The 23,132-nt window shown below is 45.1% G+C and overlaps 1 protein-coding gene across 1 annotated transcript; it reads left to right on the top strand.

Annotated features, from left to right (window-relative positions):
* Nucleotides 1-16,773: 16,773 nt before the first annotated feature.
* LOC134395634 (zinc finger protein 345-like) lies at nt 16,774-22,801 on the top strand. Its single transcript, XM_063121791.1, has 5 exons — nt 16,774-17,505; nt 17,939-18,028; nt 20,376-20,502; nt 21,141-21,793; nt 21,944-22,801. Exons 1-5 carry the CDS (start codon nt 16,774-16,776, stop codon nt 22,799-22,801), a joined length of 2,460 nt encoding a protein of 819 aa, XP_062977861.1.
* Nucleotides 22,802-23,132: the final 331 nt, after the last annotated feature.

Genomic DNA, 23,132 nt, shown 5'->3' with positions numbered 1-23,132 from the left:
TGTTAAGAGCAATCATGGTGCCAAGTTTCATCTCTTTATCTTTAAAAATAACATTTTTAATAATAATAATAATTAAATCCTCAAATTTTAAAAAAATTCATAAAAATCAATGAATGAACAGATCTGTTTCAAATTTGGTATGGCTGAAGCTCTACCTAAAATCTATCATGGTGCCAACTTTTGGCTCTTTATCTTTAAAAATGACGGTTTAAAAATAATTTTAAAACCTCAATTTTTAAAAAATTCCTTAAAAATCAATGGATGAACGGATCTTTTTCAAATTTGGTATGACTAAAGCCCTTCCTAAGACCTACCATCGTGCTGTTTCATGTCTTTATCTAAAAAAATGACAGAGTTATAAGCATTTTTGTTAAGTCCCATTAGAGCTGCTCTTTGGAAAATCCGGACGTCCCCTCCCAAACTCCCAAACTCCGGATGACCACACCCAACGGTTTCATGTACATGTTAAACAGCATGGGGGACAAGACCGACCCCTGCGGAACCCCATACTGGAGAGTCCACAAGGCTGAGCAATGTCCCCCAAGCACCACTTTCTGGAGCCGACCTGCCAAGTAGGAGCGGAACCACTGCAATGGAGTGCCCCCCACTCCCAACTCAGCCAGACATTCCAGAAGGATACCATGGTCAATGGTATCGAAAGCCACTGAGAGATCAAGGAGAATCAACAGAGTCACACTCCCCCTGTCTTTCTCCCGACATAGGTCATCATACAGGGCGACCAAGGCTGTTTCCGTGCCAAAGCCAGGCCTGAAACCGGACTGAAATGGATCCAGATAATCAGTCTCATCCAAGAGTTTCTGGAGCTGGCCTGCCACCACCCGCTCAAGGACCTTGCCCAGGAATGGAACATTTGCTACCGGCCTGTAGTTACTAAGATTTTCCGGGTCCAAGGAAGTTTTTTTCAGGAGTGGTCTCACTACTGCCTCTTTCAGACAGTCTGGGACCACTCCCTCTCGTAGAAAGGCATTAATCACCTCCTTGGCCCAGCCGGCTGTCCTATCCCTACTAGCTTTTATTAGCCAAGAGGGGCAAGGATCCAGTACAGAGGTGGTTGCACGGACCTGTCCAAGCACCTTGTCCACATCCTTGAGCTGTACCAACTGAAACTGATCCAAGAAAACTGGACAAGACTGTACTCTGGACACCTCACTAGGTTCACCTGCTATAACACTGGAGTCTAAGTCCTGGTGGATGCAAAAGGTTTTGTTCTGGAAGTGCCTAGCAAATTCATTACAGCGGGCCTCAGATGGTTCTACCAGGTCCTTGGGGCCAGTGTGCAATAGCCCCCGGACAACTCTGAAAAGTTCCGCTGGGCGGCAAATTGAAGATTTAATAGTGGCAGCAAAGTGTTGCTGTTTTGCTGCCCTCAGTGCACCTGAATATGCCTTACTATACTACTTCTTGGGAGGAGCGCAATGACAAATCTTGATAAAATAGTTAAGAGCAGAGACACCATGCTGACAACAAAGGTCCGCATAGTTAAAGCAATGGTATTCCCCGTAGTAACCTATGGCTGCGAGAGCTGGACCATAAGGAAGGCTGAGCGAAGGAAGATAGATGCTTTTGAACTGTGGTGTTGGAGGAAAATTCTGAGAGTGCCTTGGACTGCAAGAAGATCAAACCAGTCCATACTCCAGGAAATAAAGCCAGACTGCTCACTTGAGGGAATGGTATTAAAGGCATAACTGAAGTACTTTGGCCACATAATGAGAAGACAGGACACCCTGGAGAAGAGGCTGATGCTAGGGAAAGTGGAAGGCAAAAGGAAGAGGGGCCGACCAAGGGCAAGATGGGTGGATGATATTCTGGAAGTGACAGACTTGACCTTGGGGGAGCTAGGGGTGGCGACGGCTGACAGAAAGCTCTGGCGTGGGCTGGTCCATGAAGTCACGAGGAGTCGGAAACGACTGAACGAATGAACAACAAAAATAGGCACTTACCAATGTTTGATTGCATCCACTAGGAGTTCGTCTCCACCTGCCCTCAAGCCGTCTCCTATTTTGTTTCATCGCTCTCAGCTCAGGGGTATACCACGGAGCCCTACGAGCTCTACTCAGGAGAGGGCGCTCAGGAGCAATCGCGTCAACCGCCCGGGTCATTTCTGCATTCCACAGATCAACCAGGGTTTCGACAGGAGAGCCAGCCCTATCAGCCGGAAAACTCTGCAGAGCCCTTTGGAAACCATCCGGATCCATTAGTCTCCGGGGGCGGACCATCTTAATAGGTCCCCCACCCTTGCAGTAGAAGCCTCGTGTGGTGCAGAGCGGTAAAGCAGCAGTTTCTGCAGCTGAAACTCTCCCCACGGCCTGAGTTCGATCCCAGCGGAAGCTGGTTTCAGGCAGACGGCTCGGGTCGACTCAGCCTTCCATCCTCCAGAGGTCGGTAAAATGAGTACCCAGCTAGCTGGGGGAAAGGTAATAACAGCCGGGGAAGGCAATAGCAAACCACCCCGCTATAAGGCCTGACAAGAAAATGCCAGCAAAAGGTGGCATCCCTCCAAGAGTCAGTAATGACTCATTGCTTGCACGAGAGGTTCCTTTCCTTTCCTTTCCACCCTTGCAGAGGGGAAAAGCTGCTGTAAGTCTAAACCTCAGCAAGCAGTGATCCGACCATGACAAAGGGACTGATGTAAGGTCCCCCACTTCCAGATCACCATCTCCATGTCCAGTTGTGAAAAACAGGTCAAGAGTGTGCCCCGCTACATGCGTTGGGCCGATGACATGTTGGGACAGTCCCATGGTTGTCATGGAGACCATGAAATCCTGAGCCGCTCCGGATAAGGCACCCTCGGCATGAATGTTGACACCCCCCAGAACCAACAGTCTGGGGGATCTCAGCAGTGCAGCCAAGACCACCTCCGTCAGCTAAGCTAGGGAGTCTGTTGAGCAGCAGGGTGGGCGGTACACCAACAGAATCCCTAATCTGTCCCGCTGACCCAACACAAGGTGCAAACACTCCAGACCAGTAGTCACATGGACAGGGAGCCTGCAGAGGGAGATAGAATTCCTATAGACCACAGCAACCCCCCACCCCGTCCCCAGCCCTCAGGTCTACCCTGATGCTAAACCAGGTACCCAGGTGGGCATAGCTGGGATAGACTGACTCCTCCCTGCTCACCCACCCAGGTCTCGGTTATACATGCCAGATCGGCTGCCTCATCCACAATTAAATCCTGGATGAGGGAGATCTTATTATCTGGCATTTAAGAACAGCATCAGGAGGCCCGAGGGCTGGCTGATAGAGCAACCAACAAACCTGCAGGTACAATCTATGTATACCAGTTGCTGTGGAACATGGGTGGGAGGGTGCTGTTGCGCTCATGTCCTGCTTGTGGGTTTCGCATGAGCAGTTCTTTGGCCACTGTGTGAACAGAGCGCTGGGCTAGATGAAGGTCTATTTTTATTTTTTTTATTTTTTTTATTTATTTATATAGCACCATCGATGTACATGGTGCTGTACAGATAACACAGTAAATAGCAAGACCCTGCCGCATAGGCTTACAATCTAATAAAGTTGTAGTAAACAATAATGGGGGAAAGAGAATGCAAACAGGCACAGGGAAGTGTAAACAGGCACCGGGAAGGGTGAAGCTAACAGTATAGAGTCAGAACAAACTCAAAGTTTAAAAGCTATAGGGAAAAGAAAAGTTTTTAGCTGTGTTTTAAAAGCTGTGATTGAGTTGGTAGTTCTCAAGTGTTCTGGAAGAGCATTCCAGGCATGAGGGGCAGCAGAGGAAAATGGACGAAGCCGAGCAAGGGAAGTAGAGACCCTTGGGCAGGCAAGAAGCATGGCATCAGAGGAGCGAAGAGCACGAGCGGGGCAATAGCGTGAGATGAGAGAGGAGAGATAGGCAGGAGCTAGACCATGAAAAGCTTTGAAGGTCAACAGGAGAAGTTTATATTGGATTCTGGAGTGAATTGGGAGCCAATGAAGAGATTTCAGAAGCGGAGTGACATGGTCAGAGCGGCGGGCCAGGAAGATGATCTTAGCGGCAGAGTCTAATCCAGCAGGCATCTCATTTATTAGTTCCAGACCCTCCATCCTCCCCATCTAGACTTAGGCCTGAAAGACCAAGGAGACGTGTGAGTAAATTGTAAGCAAATGTGTGATTTTGCACAACATTTCTGATCACGGGGGATGGCTGTTAAACTTTGGCTTCCTGGCTTTGTGCAGCTTAAGCCAAAAAGGAGACTTTCAGTGCGTTTACTCCAAGGAAATGCACAAAGGATCAGCCAAAGTGCCCAAATTTACATCTCTGTGCCTTCCAGGCTGACTCTCCCGCTTCACTGTCCAACCCCCATAAACCAGTTTACGCAAAAATGAAGTAGAGCTTAAGGATCTTGATTGGTCAGTTTGAATTGCCCTCCCTGGGAACCGCTCGATCCGCTAGAAAGACTTTTGTGTCTTTTTTTGTGGGCAAAGAGTCGAGGCCCAAACTCTGCCAAGCCCTGGAGGCCCAAGAGGACGCCCAGGTGTAAGCCGCGCAGGTGAGTAACTCTTCAGGCTCTAGTCAGCTAGTTTGAGGTTTCATTTTTATATTTTAGAGAATTTCTCTCGGCTTGGTTGTTTAAGAAATACGTTGGGGTTGATTTGGCTCTCTAGTTTCGCCTGGATTCCGGCCTCTCCGTGCGCTGGGCTGCCTGGCAAACCTGCTCCTTAGGCTGTTAAAGAGATTAAAGAAAGTTCTGAAATGGGGCCCATCCTTCTCCCTCTAGATAATAACCCCGAGCCTGACCTTCCCTGGGCATCTGAAGGGCTATTGGAAAGGCACAGGGATGGTTGAAGCACTACTTTTGGGGAGCAGAGACAAAATGCGTCTTGCAGCCTGTCCTACCTTGCAGGGTGGAAGTGTAGACAGATTTGTCAGATTTAGGATTTTGTTAGATTTAACACATAAATGAGAAGAAATGCCAGGCAGGAAGTTATGGTGAGCTAGTTTGTTTTTTGAGCAGCTTCTCTCTGCTTGGTACTTTATGTGTTGGAGTTGATTAATAAATAAATAAATAAATAAATTTAAAATAAAATAAATAAAACAAAATAAAATAAAATAAATGAAGTAGAGATTACTTGGGAGTATCCCGTCCCCCAAGGATCTTGATTGGTCAGTTTGAATTGCCCTCCCTGGGAAACCTGGAAGGACTTTTGTGTTTCTGCTGGTGGGCAAAGAATCGGGGCCCAAACTCTGCCAAGCCCTGGACGCCCAAGAGGACGCCCAGGTGTAAGACACGCAGGTGAGTAACTCTTCAGGCTCTAGTCAGCAAGTTATCGCCAGCTAGTTTGATGTTTCATTTTTATATTTTAGAGCAACTTCTCTCGGCTTGGTCGTTTAAGAAATACGTTGGGGTTGATTTGGCTCTCTAGTTTCGCCTGGATTCCGGCCTCTCCGTGCGCTGGGCTGCCTGGCAAACCAGCTCCTTAGGCAGTTAAAGAAGTTATGGTAAGCTAGTTTGATGTCCCTTTGTTTTTTAAGCAGCTTCTCTCTGCTTGGTACTTTACTATAGGGTGACCCTATGAAAAGGAAGACAGGGCTTCTGTATCTTTAACAGTGGTATTAAAAACTGAATTTCAGCAGGTGTCATTTGTATATATGGGGAACCAGGTGAAATTTCCTCTTCATCACACCAGTTAAAGCTGCAGGAGCTATACTAGAATGACCAGATTTAAAAGAAGGCAGGGCACCTGCAGATTTATTATTATTATTATTATTATTATTTCTCATATTTATACCTCGCTCCTCAGCCAAAAAAGGCTCTCAGAGCGGCTTACAATTAGTTAGCAAAAAAGACAGTCCCTGCCCTCAGGCTTACAGTCTAATAAAGACATGACACACAAGGAAAAGGAGTTCAGGAGGGAAGATGGAAAAGAGAAAGAGAGATTAAGTGGACTGGCAACAGGGCTGATGGGATTGTCCTGCTCCCAAAGGCAGAAGTCCAAGTGGTATATTGAAGAGGAAATTTCACCAGGTTCTCCATATATACAAATGACACCTGCTGAAATTCCCTTTTTAATACAACTGTTAAAGATACAGGATCCCTGTCCTCCTTTTCATATGGTCACCCTATTTAATAAATGTGTTGGAGTTGTTTTGATTTTCTGGCCTAGCCTGGACTCTGACCTAACCGTGATATGGACTGCTTGGTAAAACTGCTGACTAGGTTCAAGAAAGTTGTGGAAAGGGATCCATTTCTTCTGCCTATATTGTACAGTACCCATGAGTCCTGAGGACACGTGAAAGGAATTTTTCAAAGAGAGGGGTAGTTGAGGCATTGCTTTTGGACAAAATGTGGCTTGCAGCCTGTCCTACCTTGCAAGGTGGAGGTGAAGACATAATGCCTGGTCACATTTCATATAAAAATGAGAAGGAGTGGCCACGAACAGGAAGCTGCCTGACATCAACTACAAACATTGCCAGCAATTCTATTACAAATTTGATTGTTTGTCCAGAAACTTTTACCCACAGAATATTTCCCACCATTGGTAATACTAATTTTGTCTGTCTGTCTATCTCACTTTGACCCGTACATGAGAAACTCTGAAAAAAACCTTATATGTTTATTACTTGAACACTTACCGTCATATTAGGTTCTTTAAAGCAGCATCTTGTTTGGTGTGAATGTGTGACTTCAGTTCCAAATATTCTTCTCATTATGAACTCTTTCATTTGTTCTGGTTCTGTGTCATACTTTATTTTATTTTTAAATATTTTGTAAACAATGGATAGGAATTTTCACTATATTTCAAAATTAGTTTTTTAACCTTTTAAATATTGGTTATGAGAAAGATATTCCTCTAAAAATGTCTAATTTGGAAATACTCTAACTCTAGATTTGAGAGGGCAGAGCTAGAAGAGAAAGCGATGAAGGGGAGAAAACCTGCAGGCCCAGAACTAGAAGAAGGACCAGGCAGAGCCGGAAAAGCCTCCAGTGCAGTTCAGCCAGAATACGCGACAGAGCGACCAGGATGGGACACATCACAAGAGGGCAAAGGGGAAACAACCTGGGGGATGCAACAGCGTTGGGAAGCCCAATGGCAGGAGTTCCTGAGGACACTGCAGCCCCTTCACACAACATGGGGAAGCCCAGGGATGTCAGAGATGGAGCCATGGGATGACACCAAGGCCTTTCTGGCCTCCTTTGAGCAAGTGGCCAAGGCCTGCCGGTGGCCTAGAGGAGAGTGGGCGGCCCGGCTCCTGCCAGCACTGAGCGGGGAAGCAGAAGAGGCCTTTAGCAGCCTGGAAGCCAGAGATCAGGAGGACTATGGGAAAGTGAAGGCGGCCATCTTGCAAGAGGAAGCCCTGAGGATGGAGGCGCAGCGCCAGCACTTCAGGCAATTCTGCTGCCAGGAGGTCAGAGATCCCAGGAGGATTCACAGCCAAGTCCAGGAGCTTTGCCGGCAGTGGCTGAAGCCGGAGAGACACAGCAAGGAGCAGATCCTGGAGCTGCTGATCCTGGAGCAGTTCCTGGCCAGCCTGCCAGTGGACCTCCAGGGCTGGATCCGGGCAGGAGGGCCGGACACCTGCTCCCAGGCCGTGGCCCTGGCTGAGGACTTCCTCATGAGCCAGCAGATAGCTGTGACAGCAGCCTGGCAGGTGAGGTTTCAATATTTTATTCCTAGAATCTCAGAAATGACGAGGAATGTACATAAGGTAGCTGAAAGCATCTGCAGTTATTCAGTTAAATATGGGCAGAAGTGATCAAACCTAGCTAATGACAAGCTGAACTTTGGACACCAATTGCCAATTTAAATCAGAGCCTTTTCATTGTTTTCAGAAGTTCTACAATTGTAGAAACTTCCCCCATTGTAGTGTATTGCCACATACAGTACATTACAATATTCCTGTTATTATTATTACTAATATTTTATTGATTACAGATATATCCTTCCTTAGCGCAGGGTGTTTTGAAGCAGCAAATACTATATTCAATGAATTCAAACACTGTTAAACCTTTTTTTATTCAGATGAGCAGAAAGTGTTTCTTGCCCTCTGTTCTGAGTAGAATCATCCTGCCTGTTTCAGGGGCCGCTGAAGGAGGAGTTTGAAGAACCCTCAGATCCTGTGAAGGGAGAGATCTACAAAGAACCCGAGCAAAACGGTGATGCTACTTTTGTGATTGTGCGATGCTTGGACTACATATGTGTCATATGTATACGTAAAGAAGCTCATTCAAGTTTATTTAAAACGCTTATACACCCCATTTGGGAATTTCTTCTCTTTTGTTTCTGTGTTATACTCATAGACTGTCATAACTGAAAAAGCGGTTTTCCAGTGGGGGGTTTTAAAGAAAAAATCCTGCAAAGGTGTCCTAGGGATTACAGTAGGACAAAAGCAGTGTGTATCACAGGAAGCCGTGCCTTTGTCAAGAGCACCTTCAGTGCTCTCCCAGTTTTTTATCTGTCTCCTGTGCATTGCTCTTTTATTGTATTTATTTATTACATGTTTATAGCGCCCAATAGCCGGAGCTCTCTGGGCGGTTCACAGAAATTAAAACCATGGGGAGCATAAGTCTCCTGTGCATTGCTCTTTTACCATTATTCCAGATAACAACCCAATCTTGTAACTCAGAAGTTGACTCCTCCTTACAGCACAGTTGTTTCTGCATGCAGGCACATGTGAAGATTAACGGTGTTCCTAGAAGGAGCTTCCAGTAGCGTTGTTGTTTTTTTAACTTGGGGAAGTAGCTAATTTTCAAATGATCTATTAACACCAGAGACGACCATTGTTCCTACGGTGCCTTTTTCGTTTGAAATCTAGCACCCATGTCACTATTTTAGAAGTTCAGGGATCTCGGAATCATTTCAATTTTGTTGACAATAATTCTTCCCTCTGTTTATTAATGTTATGAGTAAAATAATAATCCCAGCTATCCTAAGCACAAAGGAAAGAAGGGGCTGCTTCCCTTAGTAAAATCCTCCTTCTGTCCTTCCCAGGCAGCGGAAGCCAATTCCCCAGCTTTTCAAATTCTTCACTTCTTCCTGAAGAACAAGAAATGGACCAAACTGGTGTGAAAGTGGTAGGGGACGTTCTGGTGATTCAGGGTAACAGAGATGCTGGAATTTGAGGAACTTCGCCAATGGGATGTTTTCATTTCCAAGCAGCTGGGAGAAGGCCTGCAGAGCCCTGATCTCGGAAGTAACAATGGGGTTGCGGCCAGAGGCAAAAACGAAATCTTGCAACCAGCCACCTCTTTTCTCAAGTTTATCTCTAAAATGTTCGGGTGGGATGGGGCAGTTTTCTCCATTAATTTGTTTCACTGAATATATGCGGATGACACCCAGCTCTACCTCTACTTTTCATCAAACCCAGGTGAGGCAGTGGCTGTTCTGAATCATGGTGGATGGGGGTGGGCCAATAAACAGACTCAATCCAGACAAGACGGATTGAGGTTTCGCTCTCCCTAAAGGATCGGGTTCATAGTTTGGGGGTGCTCGTGGATCCAGAACTGTCTCTAAAACAATAATTGTAAATGTTCGGGTGGCACGGGGCAGTGTACTCCATTCATTCATTTCACAGAATGTATATCCATGGACTGATATTTGTGGAATTAATTGTTTGAGGTTTTGCCACAGTGTCCTTCCTTCTGCCTATTTTCCTCCCTGCAGGAAGAGATAGATGTCCGTGGAAGTCGCCTGTGTTTGCAGATCGTCAGCCCAGATTTGCCCCAGCCAGCCCAACAGACCACAGTCTGGCAAGTCCTGCAGGAGGACGGGGGGAACGTAGAGCCGTTACGTAAGGAGCGCTTTTGCTCAAGTCCCATCGATGCAGGAAAGAATAACTGAGGCCATTTGTCATTTTAAGAACTGAGAAGAGTGGATAGAAAGAGCAGTTCCAAAGCATGGATTGCCAGAAAGCGTGGTCATCGAATTCCAAATATGTATATATCTGGGGGGAAACACAAAACCTAAACCGGGTTGTAATCAGAGATGGCTCCCATGGAAGCCTGGGAATTGGCATTCGGGGTCTCCCAACCGTGTAGAGCAGATGTGGGGACTGTGCAGTAGGCTGAAGGGAAATTCCATCTGCCACTGGCATCTCTTCCGCTGGCAGAGGGGCACCATTGGTTACAGTTTTCTGTGTATGTCTCACAGGACTCACAATACTGTATTGGTCCTGGCTTCCTTCACCGAGAACATAATGTCACCAGTCTTTATTTGTAATTAATATTTTAAATTAATTTATCTAATATTTGCCTTATCTTATGCTATTAATTTAAGAATAAAAGAGGGTTTGAAAGGCTTACAGAAATAGAAAGAGACCTGGATGCAGCAGAGACAGAGATGCCTTAGATTAGGACCAGTCAGGCAAACGGAGGCTGTGGTTGTGTTGAAAAGAGCTGGGCAGAGAATGAGAACTATTTCTTTTTCCATTTCCGCAGGCGACAGGAAGGGAAGTAAGGTCAAGATGGAGGACTGTCAGTATGGAGGAAACAAGCCACAGGCTGTGTCCAGGAATGCATCACAGTTGGGCCAAGAGAATGTGCTGGAGACAGCTGAGATGCACGAAGAAGGATGCAAGTCCAAAAAGGGACAGGAGACGGAGCCAGAGGGAAGAGAGAATGAATGTCATAAAGTCACGGAAGATCTTAGGGCTGCAATTAGCCCACCTTCCAAGGGACGCACAAGGGACGACATGCCCATGTTCTCCAAGTACGGTAGACGATATCGCTACAAGTTACAACCTGATATGATAGATGCCAGGGAGGACCAGGACGAATGCCCCATGACAGATGAAAATCTCCAGCGAAATCCAAGCTTTGGTCAGTATCAACAAACTATTAAAAGTGGGTGTAAATCTGAATTTTCTGAGAATAGCAGAGAGGGTAATTCGAATGGACTTCAGATTAACCACCCAGAAGACAAATCTCAAACCTCTACTGAGTGTGTACAGAGCTTTCTTTATTCAAATTCTCTAAAGCGTAATCAAGAAATACAAAGCGGGGGGAGACCATATGAATGTTCTCATTGTCGGAAATGCTTCCACCAGAGAGAAGAATTGATGAATCATGAGCAACTACATACTGCAGAGAGGGGGCGTGAAGATCCTGAGTCTGAGGAAATCTTTACTAGACATGAGAAAATTGATACTAGATTGAAACCACACAAATGTTCTCAGTGTGGGAGGTGCTTCACTAAGAGAGACGGTTTGAGAAGACACCAGAGAATTCATTCTGGAGAGAAACCATACAAATGTTCTCAGTGTGGGAGGTGCTTCAGGGAGGGAAGAACGTTGAAGAGCCATTGTAGAACTCATACTGGAGAGAAACCGTACAAATGCACAGAGTGTGAGAAAAGCTTCACTCATCTAAGTGTTTTGAAAACCCATCATAGAACTCATACTGGAGAGAAACCATACAAATGTTCTCAGTGTGGGAGGTGCTTCACGCAGAGATCCAAATTGCAGAGACACCAGAAAATTCATTCTGGAGAGAAACCGTACAAATGTCCTCATTGTGGGAGGTGCTTCAGGGAGGGAAGCACGTTGAAGAGCCATTGTAGAACTCATACTGGAGAAAAACCGTACAAATGTCCTGAGTGTGAGAAAAGCTTCGCTTGGCTAAGAATTTTAAAGATCCATCAAAGAACTCATACTGGAGAGAAACCATACAAATGTTCTCAGTGTGGGAAGTGCTTCAGCGAGAAAACCAAGTTGGAGAGACATCAGAGAAATACTGGAGAGGAACCATACAAATGTTTTCAGTGTGGGAAGTGCTTCAGCAGTAAAGCCAAGTTGAAGAAACATCAGATAACTCATACTGGAGAGAAACCATTCAAATGTTCACAGTGCGGGAAGTGCTTCAGCGAGAAAGACAAGTTGAACAGACATCAGAGAATTCATTCTGGAGAGAAACCATACGAATGTTCTCAGTGCGGGAAGTGCTTCAGCGCGAAAGACAAGTTGAACAGACATCAGAGGATTCATTCCGGAAAGAAACAATTTATAATGCCTTGAGGGTGGAGAATGCTCCAGGAGGACTCACAGTCTGAGAACCCATTAGAGAATTCATTCTTGACAGACACCATACTAATGTTCTGTGTGGACAATGCCTGAGTTGAGGAATTGACTGGTTATTAGTGTAACCGAAAAAGGGAGAACATTTACAAATGAATTAACTATGTGAATGTTAATAAACAGCCTCAGCTTTAACAAAATATACATAGGAATGTAATTGGGTAAAAGAAGCTTCTAACGGGTGGATGAATTTATTGGATATTGGATTTTTGAAAGAGAAAATAATTACTAATGAATTGTTAATGTGTTCCATCTTAATGTAGGAAGGATTTACAAATCCAAATAATTATTTTTGAATGAAATCTGTCTCATAAAAAGAGTGTGAAAGGACATGAACGTGTCCGTGTGATTCCAGCTGGAGGAAACTTGAGGGGGTTAAAATGCTGCCAGAGGTCTTCAGCCATAAAATTTGCGGTCTCAACATTGCCTCCTATGAGTAATGTTGTCATTATCACCATGTGGTTGATTGGAGGATCTGTTCAGCATCATGATGACTGTGGTGTTTCTCAGAAAGCTCCTGCTTTTGATGGGAGACAAATGAAGAGGCCTGCTAGATAATCCACAAAGCTTTTATTAAGCACCAATCATCTCTTCTACCTGAAGAGAGACTAATCTCTTGGAAACTTCCCCCTAGGCAAAACTATGCAAACTAAGCAAGACAATTGTCCGACCAAGGTAAACAGGAAGCGCCTTCCCAAACTCCTGTAATTTCAGAGAGCCTGGTGCGGACACAGGTTCTGGGGCAATCCTAGTCTGACTGACTTTCTCACACCTTCCTTCCGCTTTGCGTTTTAGCTTCCAGCGGACTTTTGCATCAGTTAGCTTGTCGGGGCGCTCTCCTCCGGAAGAAAGCTCACTTCCCACTGTGTATTGGATTTGGCCTTGAGGAGATAAGCTCTGGAGAGGGCTGACTCCCAGCTGGTGAATCACCCATGAGAGCTTCCTCCGCCTCTTGTACGGGCTGGCTGGTGTCTGGCGCCGCCTCCTCTAGGTCCGAATCTGATTCTGATTGATTACCTGAAACACCTTCTCCCATAACAGCGGCAGTAGGGTTAGACATGACAATGACACAGTTTTTTCCGCCTATGGCAACCCCTTGGTTCCGTCCCACCAGCTGCCATTGTCCAACATAATGTAAACCCACAAATTCACAACTTCTAGTTAACAGTACATAAGGATGTCTCCAATGCATGAGGGATTTTGGTTTTGTGTTAGAACACTTTGAACCAAGAGTATTGATCACCCTGCTAGCTATTTTTCTTCCTCGGAGCCAGGAAACTCTGCTCCCTTATCGGTTATAGCCTTTGTGGAGGGCTATATCGGTTATAGCCTTTGTGGCTATGTCTAGATGCTCGAAAAATAGAGTGTGGAGAAGAGAAAGGTGAACATTCCTGGAGTTGGGGAGGAGACCCTGGCAGCTGCAGTACGGTGTCTCCTCTTTCTGTCCCCCTCCAAAGCAGTGCTGCTAGATGAAGCAGACAAATCCTTTCTCTGAAACAGAAATGTAGAGCGGCATTTTTGATATAATGACTATTCACAAAGGATTGAGCCCTTAAACGATGCATTCCAAATATTTAGCATCTAAGTCAATGGCAATGTCAGATCGGACTGCATGGTCAGTCCTCCTTATATATCAATAAGTTTTGACAGTCAGAGGCCTACATACAGAGCAGGAATATCAAGGCTTCTGGCCTTGTTTTCTTAGCTCCGCCTTTGGGCTTTCTAGGCCCACCAACCACATTGAACTTATATTGCCATCAATAGTTCAATCCCTCTTTCTCTTCCTCAGGCATCTCTCTCTGCATAACACTGACCATTTGCTTCAATTCTGGCTTTGTGAAAGCATTAGAAGTAGATTTAATACAGCATTTACAACGTACATACGAAAATATGCCACCAACCACTTGACTGTCAGTGAGTGGACCTGGTGATTTTATTTCTTCTCTGGCACTCAAGCATTCCTGATTTTATCTTCAAGAAGACGGTCAAGCGCACATCGTATATTTATGTCTATTTATACATGGTAGCATCTGAACTAAATAGCAGTTGAATGTCAATACAACTCGAATGTAAATACAACTCTCTGCGTGATTGCAGCCCCTGCCTTTTTAGGGTTCCTGGGCACACAGAGAGTGCACAGCCCCATTCCAAGACACATTTTAAACCATCACACATTCTCTTGGATGCGTGGACAGGGCTTTACTCCATTCAGTGGAGGCTGGTGGCTGTGATGGCAGTGGGGTGTGTGGATCCACTCCAGGTTTCCATCAGAACTCTAAAGGAGCTATCCAAAGTGTTCTTGGACAGCTTCCTTAGAGCGCTAGTGGGTTCCGAGTGAAACCCGGAGCGGATTCACGGCCCCACTGACATCGGAACCACCAGCCTCCACTGACTGCCTTAGGACTTTGGCCTGAGTGAGACTCTTGATGCTAGGGGCCTATTGGTACCATACAAACCTACTTATTTTTTATAATACTATGTTTATATTATCTGTATAATGCTAGAACCCAGGGCCATCCCCAAAAGCTGATTGGTGAGCAATTTATGACAAATAAAAGGAAGGACTTCTTCTCACAGCTCAGAGTTAAACTCTGGAATTCACTTCCACAAGATGGACCCCATTTTGGATGGCTATAAAAGGGGCTTAAACAAGTTCATGGAGTAGATGGCTCTCAATGGCTACTAGTCCTATGGGCTATCTGCTACCTCCAGTATCAAAGACAGTTTGCCTATGGGCCTTTTCGGACAACACGCTAAGTCACGGCTAAGCCTCTAACCCTTTTGCAGCCAATGGTTAGTGGGCGTGTTTAAACCTTGGTGGCCTCCATGGTTAGGAACAGTTCACACGACACACTAAGCGATGATGTTTAGCTCAAAAGGCAATACCCCTGTGGGTCACGTTGTCATCTATGTATATCAGTTGCTGTGGAACATGGGTGGGAGGGTTCTGTTGCCCTCATGTCCTGCTTGTGGGTTTCCCATGAGCAGTACTTTGGCCACTGCGTGAACAGAGTGCTGGGCTAGATGAAGGTCTGATGCAGCAGGCATCTCATTTATTAGTTCCAGACCCTCCATCTTCCCCATCTAGAGTTAGGCCTGAAAGACCAAGGAGACATGTGAGTAAGTTGAAAGCAAATGTGTGATTTTGCACAACATTTCTGATCATGGGGGATGGCTGTTAAACCTTAGCTTCCCATTTCCTGGCTTCGTGCAGCTTGAGCCCAAAAGACTTTCAGTGAGATTCACTCCAAGGAAGTGCACGAAGGATCAGCCAAAGTGCCCAGATTTACATCTCTTTGCCTTCCGGGCTGCCTCTCCGGCTTCACTGTCCCTCCCCCATAAACCAGTTTATGAAGTAGAGCTTATCCGGAGGATCCCGTCCCCCAAGGATCTTGATTGGTCAGTTTGAATTGCCCTCCCTGGGAACCCTGGAAGGACTTTTGTGTTTCTGCTGGTGGGCAAAGAATCGGAGCCCAAACTCTGCCAAGCCCTGGAGGCCCAAGAGGACGCCCCGGTGTAAGCTGCGCAGGTGAGTAACTCTTCAGGCTCTAGTCAGCAAGTTATCGTCAGTTAGTTTGATTTTCATTTTTATATTTTGAGCAACTTCTCTTATCTTGGTTGTTTAAGAAATACATTGGAGTTGATTTGGCTCTCTAGTTTCGCCTGGATTCCGGCCTCTCCGTGCGCTGGGCTGCCTGGCAAACCTGCTCCTTAGGCTGTTAAAGAGGTTAAAGAAAGTTCTGAAATGGGGCCCATCCTTCTCCCTCTATATAATAACCCCCATCCTGACCTTCCGTGGGCATCTGAAGGGATATTGGAAAGGCACCGGGGTGGTTGAAGCACTACTTTTGGGGAGCAGAGACAAAATGCGTCTTGCAGCCTGTCCTACCTTGCACGGTGGAAGTGTAGACAGATTTGTCAGATTTAACACAAAAATGAGAAAAAATGCCAGGCAGGAAGTTATGGTAAGCTAGTTTCATGTCCCTTTGTTTTTTGAGCAGCTTCTCTCTGCTTGGTACTTTACTATAGGGTGACCCTATGAAAAGGAGGACAGGGCTCCTGTATCTTTAACAGTTGTATTAAAAAAGGAATTTCAGCAGGTGTCATTTGTATATATAGAGAACCTGGTGAAATTTCCTCTTCATCACACCAGTTAAAGCTGCAGGAGCTATATTAGAGTGACCAGATTTAAAAGAGGGTAGGGCACATGCAGCTTTAACTGTTGCAATGAAGAGGAAATTTTACAGGGTCTCCATATATACAAATGACACCTGTTGAAATTCCTTTTTTTGTGCAACTGTTAAAGATACAGGAGCCCTGTCCTCCGTTTCATATGGTCACCCAACAATCTAGTATAGCTCCTGCACTTTAACTGTTGTGATGAAGAGGGAATTTCATCAGGTTTACCATAGGTAATAGTAATTTTGTCTGTCTGTCTATCTCACTTCGACCCATATATAAGGAACTCTGAAAAAAAATTTATGTGTGTTATTACTTGAATAATTATCGTCATGTTATGATCTTAAAGCAGCATCTTGTTTGGAGTGAATGTGTGACTTTAGTTGCAAATATTCTTTTCATTATGAACTTCTGGTCCGGTGTCATCCTTTATTTGATTTTAAATACAGTAATTCAGTTTTTTAAACTGTTAAATATTGGTGATGTCTAAGATATTCCACTAAAAATGTCTAATTTGGAAATACTCTAACTCTAGATCTGAGAGGGTAGAGCTAGAAGAGAAAGCGATGAAGGGGGGGAAACCGGCAGGCCCACAACTAGAAGAAGGACCAGGCAGAGCCGGAAAAGCCTCCAGTCCAGTTCAGCCGGAATATGCGACAGAACGACCAGGATGGGACACATCGCAAGAGGGCAATGCGGAACCATCCAGGGGGATGCAAGAGCGCTGGGAAGCCCAATGGCAGGAGTTCCTGAGGACACTGCAGCCCCTTCACACAACATGGGGAAGCCCAGGGATGTCAGAGATGGAGCTGTGGGATGACTCCAAGTCCTTTCTGGCCTCCTTTGAGCAAGTGGCCAAGGCCTTCCGGTGGCCGAGAGGAGAGTGGGCGGCCCGGCTCCTGCCAGCCCTGAGTGGAGAAGCAGAAGAGGCCTTTGGCAGCCTGGAAGCCAGAGATCAGGAGGATTATGGGAAAGTGAAGGCGGCCATCTTGCGAGGGGAAGCCCTGAGGATGGAGGCGCAGCGCCAGCACTTCAGGCAATTCTACTGCCAGGAGGTCAGAGACCCCCGAAGGATTCACAGCCAAGTCCAGGAGCTTTGCCGGCAGTGGCTGAAGCCGGAGAGACACAGCAAGGAGCAGATCCTGGAGCTGCTGATCCTGGAGCAGTTCCTGGCCAGCCTGCCAGTGGACCTCCAGGGCTGGATCCGGGCAGGAGGGCCGGACACCTGCTCCCAGGCTGTGGCCCTGGCCGAAGACTTCCTGATGAGCCAGCAAGAGGCAAAGGGAGAGAAGTTGCAGGTGAGGTTTCAATATTTTATTCCTAGAATCTAAGAAAGGATGTAGGATGTACATAAGGTAGCTGGAAGCATCTCCATTTATTCAGTTAAATATGGGCAGAATTGATCAAACCTAGCTAATAACAAGCTGAACTTTGGACACTGAATGCCAATTTAAATCAGAGCCTTTTCATTGTTTTTAGAAGTTGTACAATTGTAGAAACTTCCCCCATTGTAATGTATTGCCACATACAATACCTGCCTTTACAATATACCTGTTGTTGTTGTTACTAATATTTCAGTGACTCTAGATATATCCTGCCTTAGTGCTGCATGTTTTGAAGCAGCAAATACTATATTCAATGAATTAAAACGCAGATAAACCATTTTTACCCAGATGAGCAGAAAGTGTTTCTTGCCCTCTGTTCTGAGTAGAATCATCCTGCCTGTTTCAGGGGCCGCTGAAGGAGGAGTTTGAAGAACTGTCAGATCCTGTGAAGGGAGAGATCTACAAAGAACCTGAGCAAAAGGGTGATGCTACATTGGTATTTGTGGGATACTTAGACTAGATCAGATTAAAAAGGAGGACCAGCTCCTAAGAAAGATTATTGCTAGGGTGACCCTATGAAAAGGAGGACAGGGCTCCTGTATCTTTAACAGTTGCATAGGAAAGGGAATTTCAGCAGGTGTCATTTGTATTCCTGCAGCACCTGGTGAAATTCCCTCTTCATCACAACAGTTAAAGCTTCAGGAGCCATACTGCAGCTATACTGTGATCAGATTTAAAAGAGGGCAGGACACTTGCAGCTTTAACTGTTGTGATGAACAGCAAATGTCACCAGGTTTGCACATTTGCACACATACAAATGACACCTGTAGAAATTCCGTTTTCCATAAAACGGTTAAAGATACAGGAGCCCTGTCCTCCTTTTCATATGGTCAGCCTATTATTGCAAAACATTGTGTGAGAGCTGAGCTGCTACATCAAAAGGGAGTTCACTAGAACAACTTAGCTGCACATAGATTGTGCAATGGAAGCAGCTGTTTATTTATTTTATTTATTTATTAAATTTATATACCGCCCCATAGCCGAAGCTCTCTGGGCAGTTTACAGAAGTTAAAAACAGTGAACATTAAAAAAGCATGCAAAATTTTAAACCATCAAAAATATAAAAAAAACAACAGTATAAAACAACAGTATGTAAAAAAGGCTGAGCAAGGAGCACCGAGAGAGATTTCCTCCTGGGTGATGAGGAGGCGAAAAGGGAGGCAGGACTTCTGAGCCTTCAGCAGTTGCAAGGAAAAGGGAATTTCAGCAGAGGCATCTCTTTCCTACTGCTGAATTACAGGCTGTCTGTGCCAAAATCCCCTCGTGTCTGCAACACTTAAAGGAACTTCCTCCTTAGGGAGATTAGATTGGCTCATTCAATGTTTAATTTTAGGTGGGCTTTTAAAACTATTTTCTACCGCTTGGCATTTCAGTGCTTTGGATGGCCCGTTTTATTATAAGTTCATCATCATCATCATCACCATCATCATCATCATCATCACCATTATCAGTTTATTGTGCTAGCCGAAGGCCATGACAAATACATCCATAGGAAAGCATACAGTTATAAAAGGACACAGTAGTTTCAAATAACCAAGAGAACCATACAGACAACCTTAAATTTACTATGTCTAAAGCTCTCATTTCGCTCAGCACTCTGAGTCTCCATGGCAGTTTATAGCAATTTTATCTAGTTCTCTCTTGCTAATCTTTTTCTCTGCCAGTGCAAACAGGGCCACTTTATGAGTGACATAACTGTTGGTATCGCTAAGGAGAAAGAGAACATAAAGCAGCTGTGTTATTACTTTGGTGTTAAAGATTTTTAGGGCAGATTCGATCAACTCTCCCCCTTTATTATAATAAAACTTCTTTAGAGCCCCAAAGTTTTTTGTGCTTTCAATTTCGCTGCCTCCCTGTACCCTTTCCATGGGACTCACTAAAGAGAATGCCCAGATATCTAAATGAGCAAACCTGGTCAATGACCTGTTGGTCCAAAGTCCATTCATTTTACTTATAATAATAATGGTCTGTGGCTGCCGAAGACCATTATTATTATAAGTAAAATAATAACCCTGGCTATCCTAAGCACAAAGGAAAGAAGGGGCTGCTTCCCTTAGTAAAATCCTCCTTCTGTCCTTCCCAGGCAGTAGAAGCCAATTCCCCAGCTTTTCAAATTCTTCACTTCTTCCTGAAGAACAAGAAATGGACCAAACTGGTGTGAAAGAGGTAGGCGACATTCTGGTGATTCAGGGTCACACAGATGCTGAAATGGATGTCCATGTGGTTTGAGGAACTTCGCCGATGGGATGTTCTCATTTCCAAGCAGCTGGGAGAAGGCCTGCAGAGCCCTGATCTCCCAGGGATCAATGGGGTTGCGACCAGAGGCGGAAGCGAAATGCTGCAACCAGCCACCTCTTTTCTCAGGTTTATCTCTAAAACAATAATTACAAATGTTCGGGTGGGATGGGGCAGTTTTCCCCATTCGTTTAACTGAATATATGCGGTTGACACCCAGCTCTACATCTCCTTTTCATCAAACCCAGGTGAGGCAGTAGCTCTTCTGAATCAGTGCCTGAGCCCAGTAATGGACTGGATGAGAGCCAATAAACTGAGACTCAATCCGGACAATACGGATTGAGGTTTCACTCCACCTAAAGGATCGGGGATGCTCGTGGTTCCAGTACTGTCTCTAAAACAATAATTATACATGTTTGGGTGGCACGGGGCAGGTTTCACCATTAATTCATTTCACGGAATGTATATCCATGGACTGATATTTGTGGAATTAATTGTTTGGGGTTTTGCCATAGTGTCCTTCCTTCTGCCTGTTTTCCTCCCTGCAGGAAGAGATGGATGTCCGTGGAAGTCGCCTGTGTTTGCAGATCGTCAGCCGGAGTTTGCCCCGGCCAGCCCAACAGACCACAGTCTGGCAAGTCCTGCAGGAGGACGGGGGGAACGTAGAGCCTTCAGGTAAGGAGCTCTTTTGCTCTAGTCCCATCAAGGCAGGAAAGAATAACTGAGGCCATTTGTTATTTTAAGAACTAAGAAGAGTGGATAGAAAGAGCAGTTCCAAAGCGTTGATTGCCTTAAAGCATGGTCCTCGTTTGAATTCCAAATACATATATATCTGGGGGGAAACACAAGACCTAAACCGGGTTTTAATCAGAAGTAGCTCCAATGCAAGCCTGGGAATTGGCATTAGGGGGTCTCCCAACTGTGTAGAGCAGATGTGGGTGATGTGCTGTAGGATGAAGGGAAATTCCGTCCTGCCACTGGTATGGCTTCCGCTGGCAGAGGGGCACCATTGGGTACAGCTTTCTCTGTATTATCACAGGCCTCACAATACTGAAATGGTCCTGGCTCCTTTCACCGAGAACATAATCTCCCCACCCTTTATTTGTAATTAATATTTTAAATTAATTTATCTAATATTTGCCTGATCTTATGCTCCAGTTATCTTACAATTTAAGAATATTGGAGGGGGTTGAAAGGATTACAGAAATAAAAGAGACCCGGATGCAGCAGAGAGAGAGAGATGCCTTAGAAGGAAGAGTCAGGCAAAAGAGCTCGGCAGAGAAAGAGCACCATTTCTTTTTCCATTTCCACAGGCGACAATAACGGAAGCAAGGTCAAGATGGAGGATTGTCAGTATGGAGAAAAGGAGCCACAGGATATGACTGGGAAAGCATCACAGATGGGCCAAGAGAATGTGATGGAGACAGCTGAGATGCACAAAGAAAGATGCAAGTCCGAAGAGGGTCAGGAGACCGACACAGAGGGAAGAGAGAAGGAATGTCATAAAGTCACGGAAGATCTTACAGCTGCGTTTAGGCCCCCTTCCAAAGGACGCACAAGGGACAACATGCCCATGTTCTCCAAGTACGGTAGAAGATATCGCTACAAGTTACAACCTGATGTGATAGATACTGCGGAGGATCAGGACGAATGCCCCATGACAGATGAAAATCTCCAGCGAAATCCATGCTTCGATCAGCATCAACAAACAATTAAAGGAAGGTGTCAATCTGAATTTTCTGAGAATGGCAACGAGGGTAATTTGAATCGACTTCAGATTAACCACCCAGAAGAGAAATCTCAAATCTCTACTGAGTGTGTACAGAACTTTATTTATACAAAGTCACTAAAGCATAATCAAGAAATTCAAAGTGGGGGGAAGCCATATGAATGTTCTCATTGTAGCAAATGTTTCCACCAGAGAGAAGAATTGATGAACCATGAGCAGCTTCATACTGGAGAGAGGGTACGTGAAGATCCTGAGTCTGGGGAAATATTCGCTAGACATGAGAAAATTGATACTAGAATGAAACCATACAAATGTTCTCAGTGTGAGAAGTGCTTCAGTTATAGAGGCAGTGTGAGAAGACACCAGAGAATTCATTCTGGAGAGAAACCATACAAATGTCCTCTGTGTGGGAAATGCTTCACAGAGAGAAGCAAGTTGAAGAAACATCAGAGAACTCATACTGGAGAGAAACCGTACAAATGTTCTCAGTGTGGGAAGTGCTTAAGAGAGAAAGAAAATTTCAAGAGACATCAGAAACTTCATTCTGGAGAGAAACCGTACAAATGCCCTGAGTGTGGGAAAGGCTTCATAGATGGAAGCACATTGAAGACACATCAGAGAACTCATACTGGAGAGAAACCATACAAATGCCTTGAGTGTGGGAAAGGCTTCGGAGAGAGAAGCACGTTGAAGATGCATCAGAGAATTCATACTGGAGAGAAACCATACAAATGCCCTGAGTGTGGGAAAGGCTTCAGAGAGGGAGGCACGTTGAAGAGACATCAGAGAACTCATACTGGAGAGAAACCATACAAATGCCCTGAGTGTGGGAAAGGCTTCAGAGAGGGAGGCAATTTGAAGGCACATCAGAGAACTCATACTGGGGAGAAACCATACAAATGCCCTGAGTGTGGGAAAGGCTTCACTCAGCAAAGCGTTTTGAAGACCCATCACAGAACTCATACTGGGGAGAAACCATACAAATGTTCTCAGTGTGGGAAGTGCTTCAGCGTGAACACCAGTTTCAGGAAACATCAGAGAACTCATACTGGAGAGAAACCATACAAATGTCCTGAGTGTGGGAAAGGCTTCACTCAGCAAGGCGTTTTGAAGATCCATCACAGAACTCATACTGGAGAGAAACCATACAAATGTTCTCAGTGTGGGAGGTGCTTCAGTAAGGGAGACAAGTTGAAGAGACATCAGAGGATTCATTCTGGAGACAAACTACTTATAATGCCTTGAGTGTGGAGAATGCTCCAGGAGGACTCACAGTCTGAGAAACCGTTAGAGAATTCATTCTTGAGAGACACCATACCAATGTTCTCAGTGTGGGCAATGCTTGAGTTGAGGAATTGACTGGTTATTAGTGTAACCAAAGAAGAGGGCATACTTACAAATGACTAACTATGTGAATGTTTATAAGGAGCCTCAGCTTTAACAAAATATACATAGGAATGTAATTGTGTAAAAGAAGCTTCTAAAGGGTGGATGAATTCATTGAATATTGGATTTTTGAAAGAGAGAATAATTACATATGAATTGTTTATGTGTTCCACAGAGAGGAGGGCCAGGA

Source organism: Elgaria multicarinata, chromosome 3, assembly GCF_023053635.1.
Source record: "Elgaria multicarinata webbii isolate HBS135686 ecotype San Diego chromosome 3, rElgMul1.1.pri, whole genome shotgun sequence".
NCBI classification, from domain to species: Eukaryota; Metazoa; Chordata; class Lepidosauria; order Squamata; family Anguidae; genus Elgaria; species Elgaria multicarinata.
Note: the sequence above shows the minus strand (reverse complement) of the source record. Positions and strands in the feature narration are given on the sequence as shown.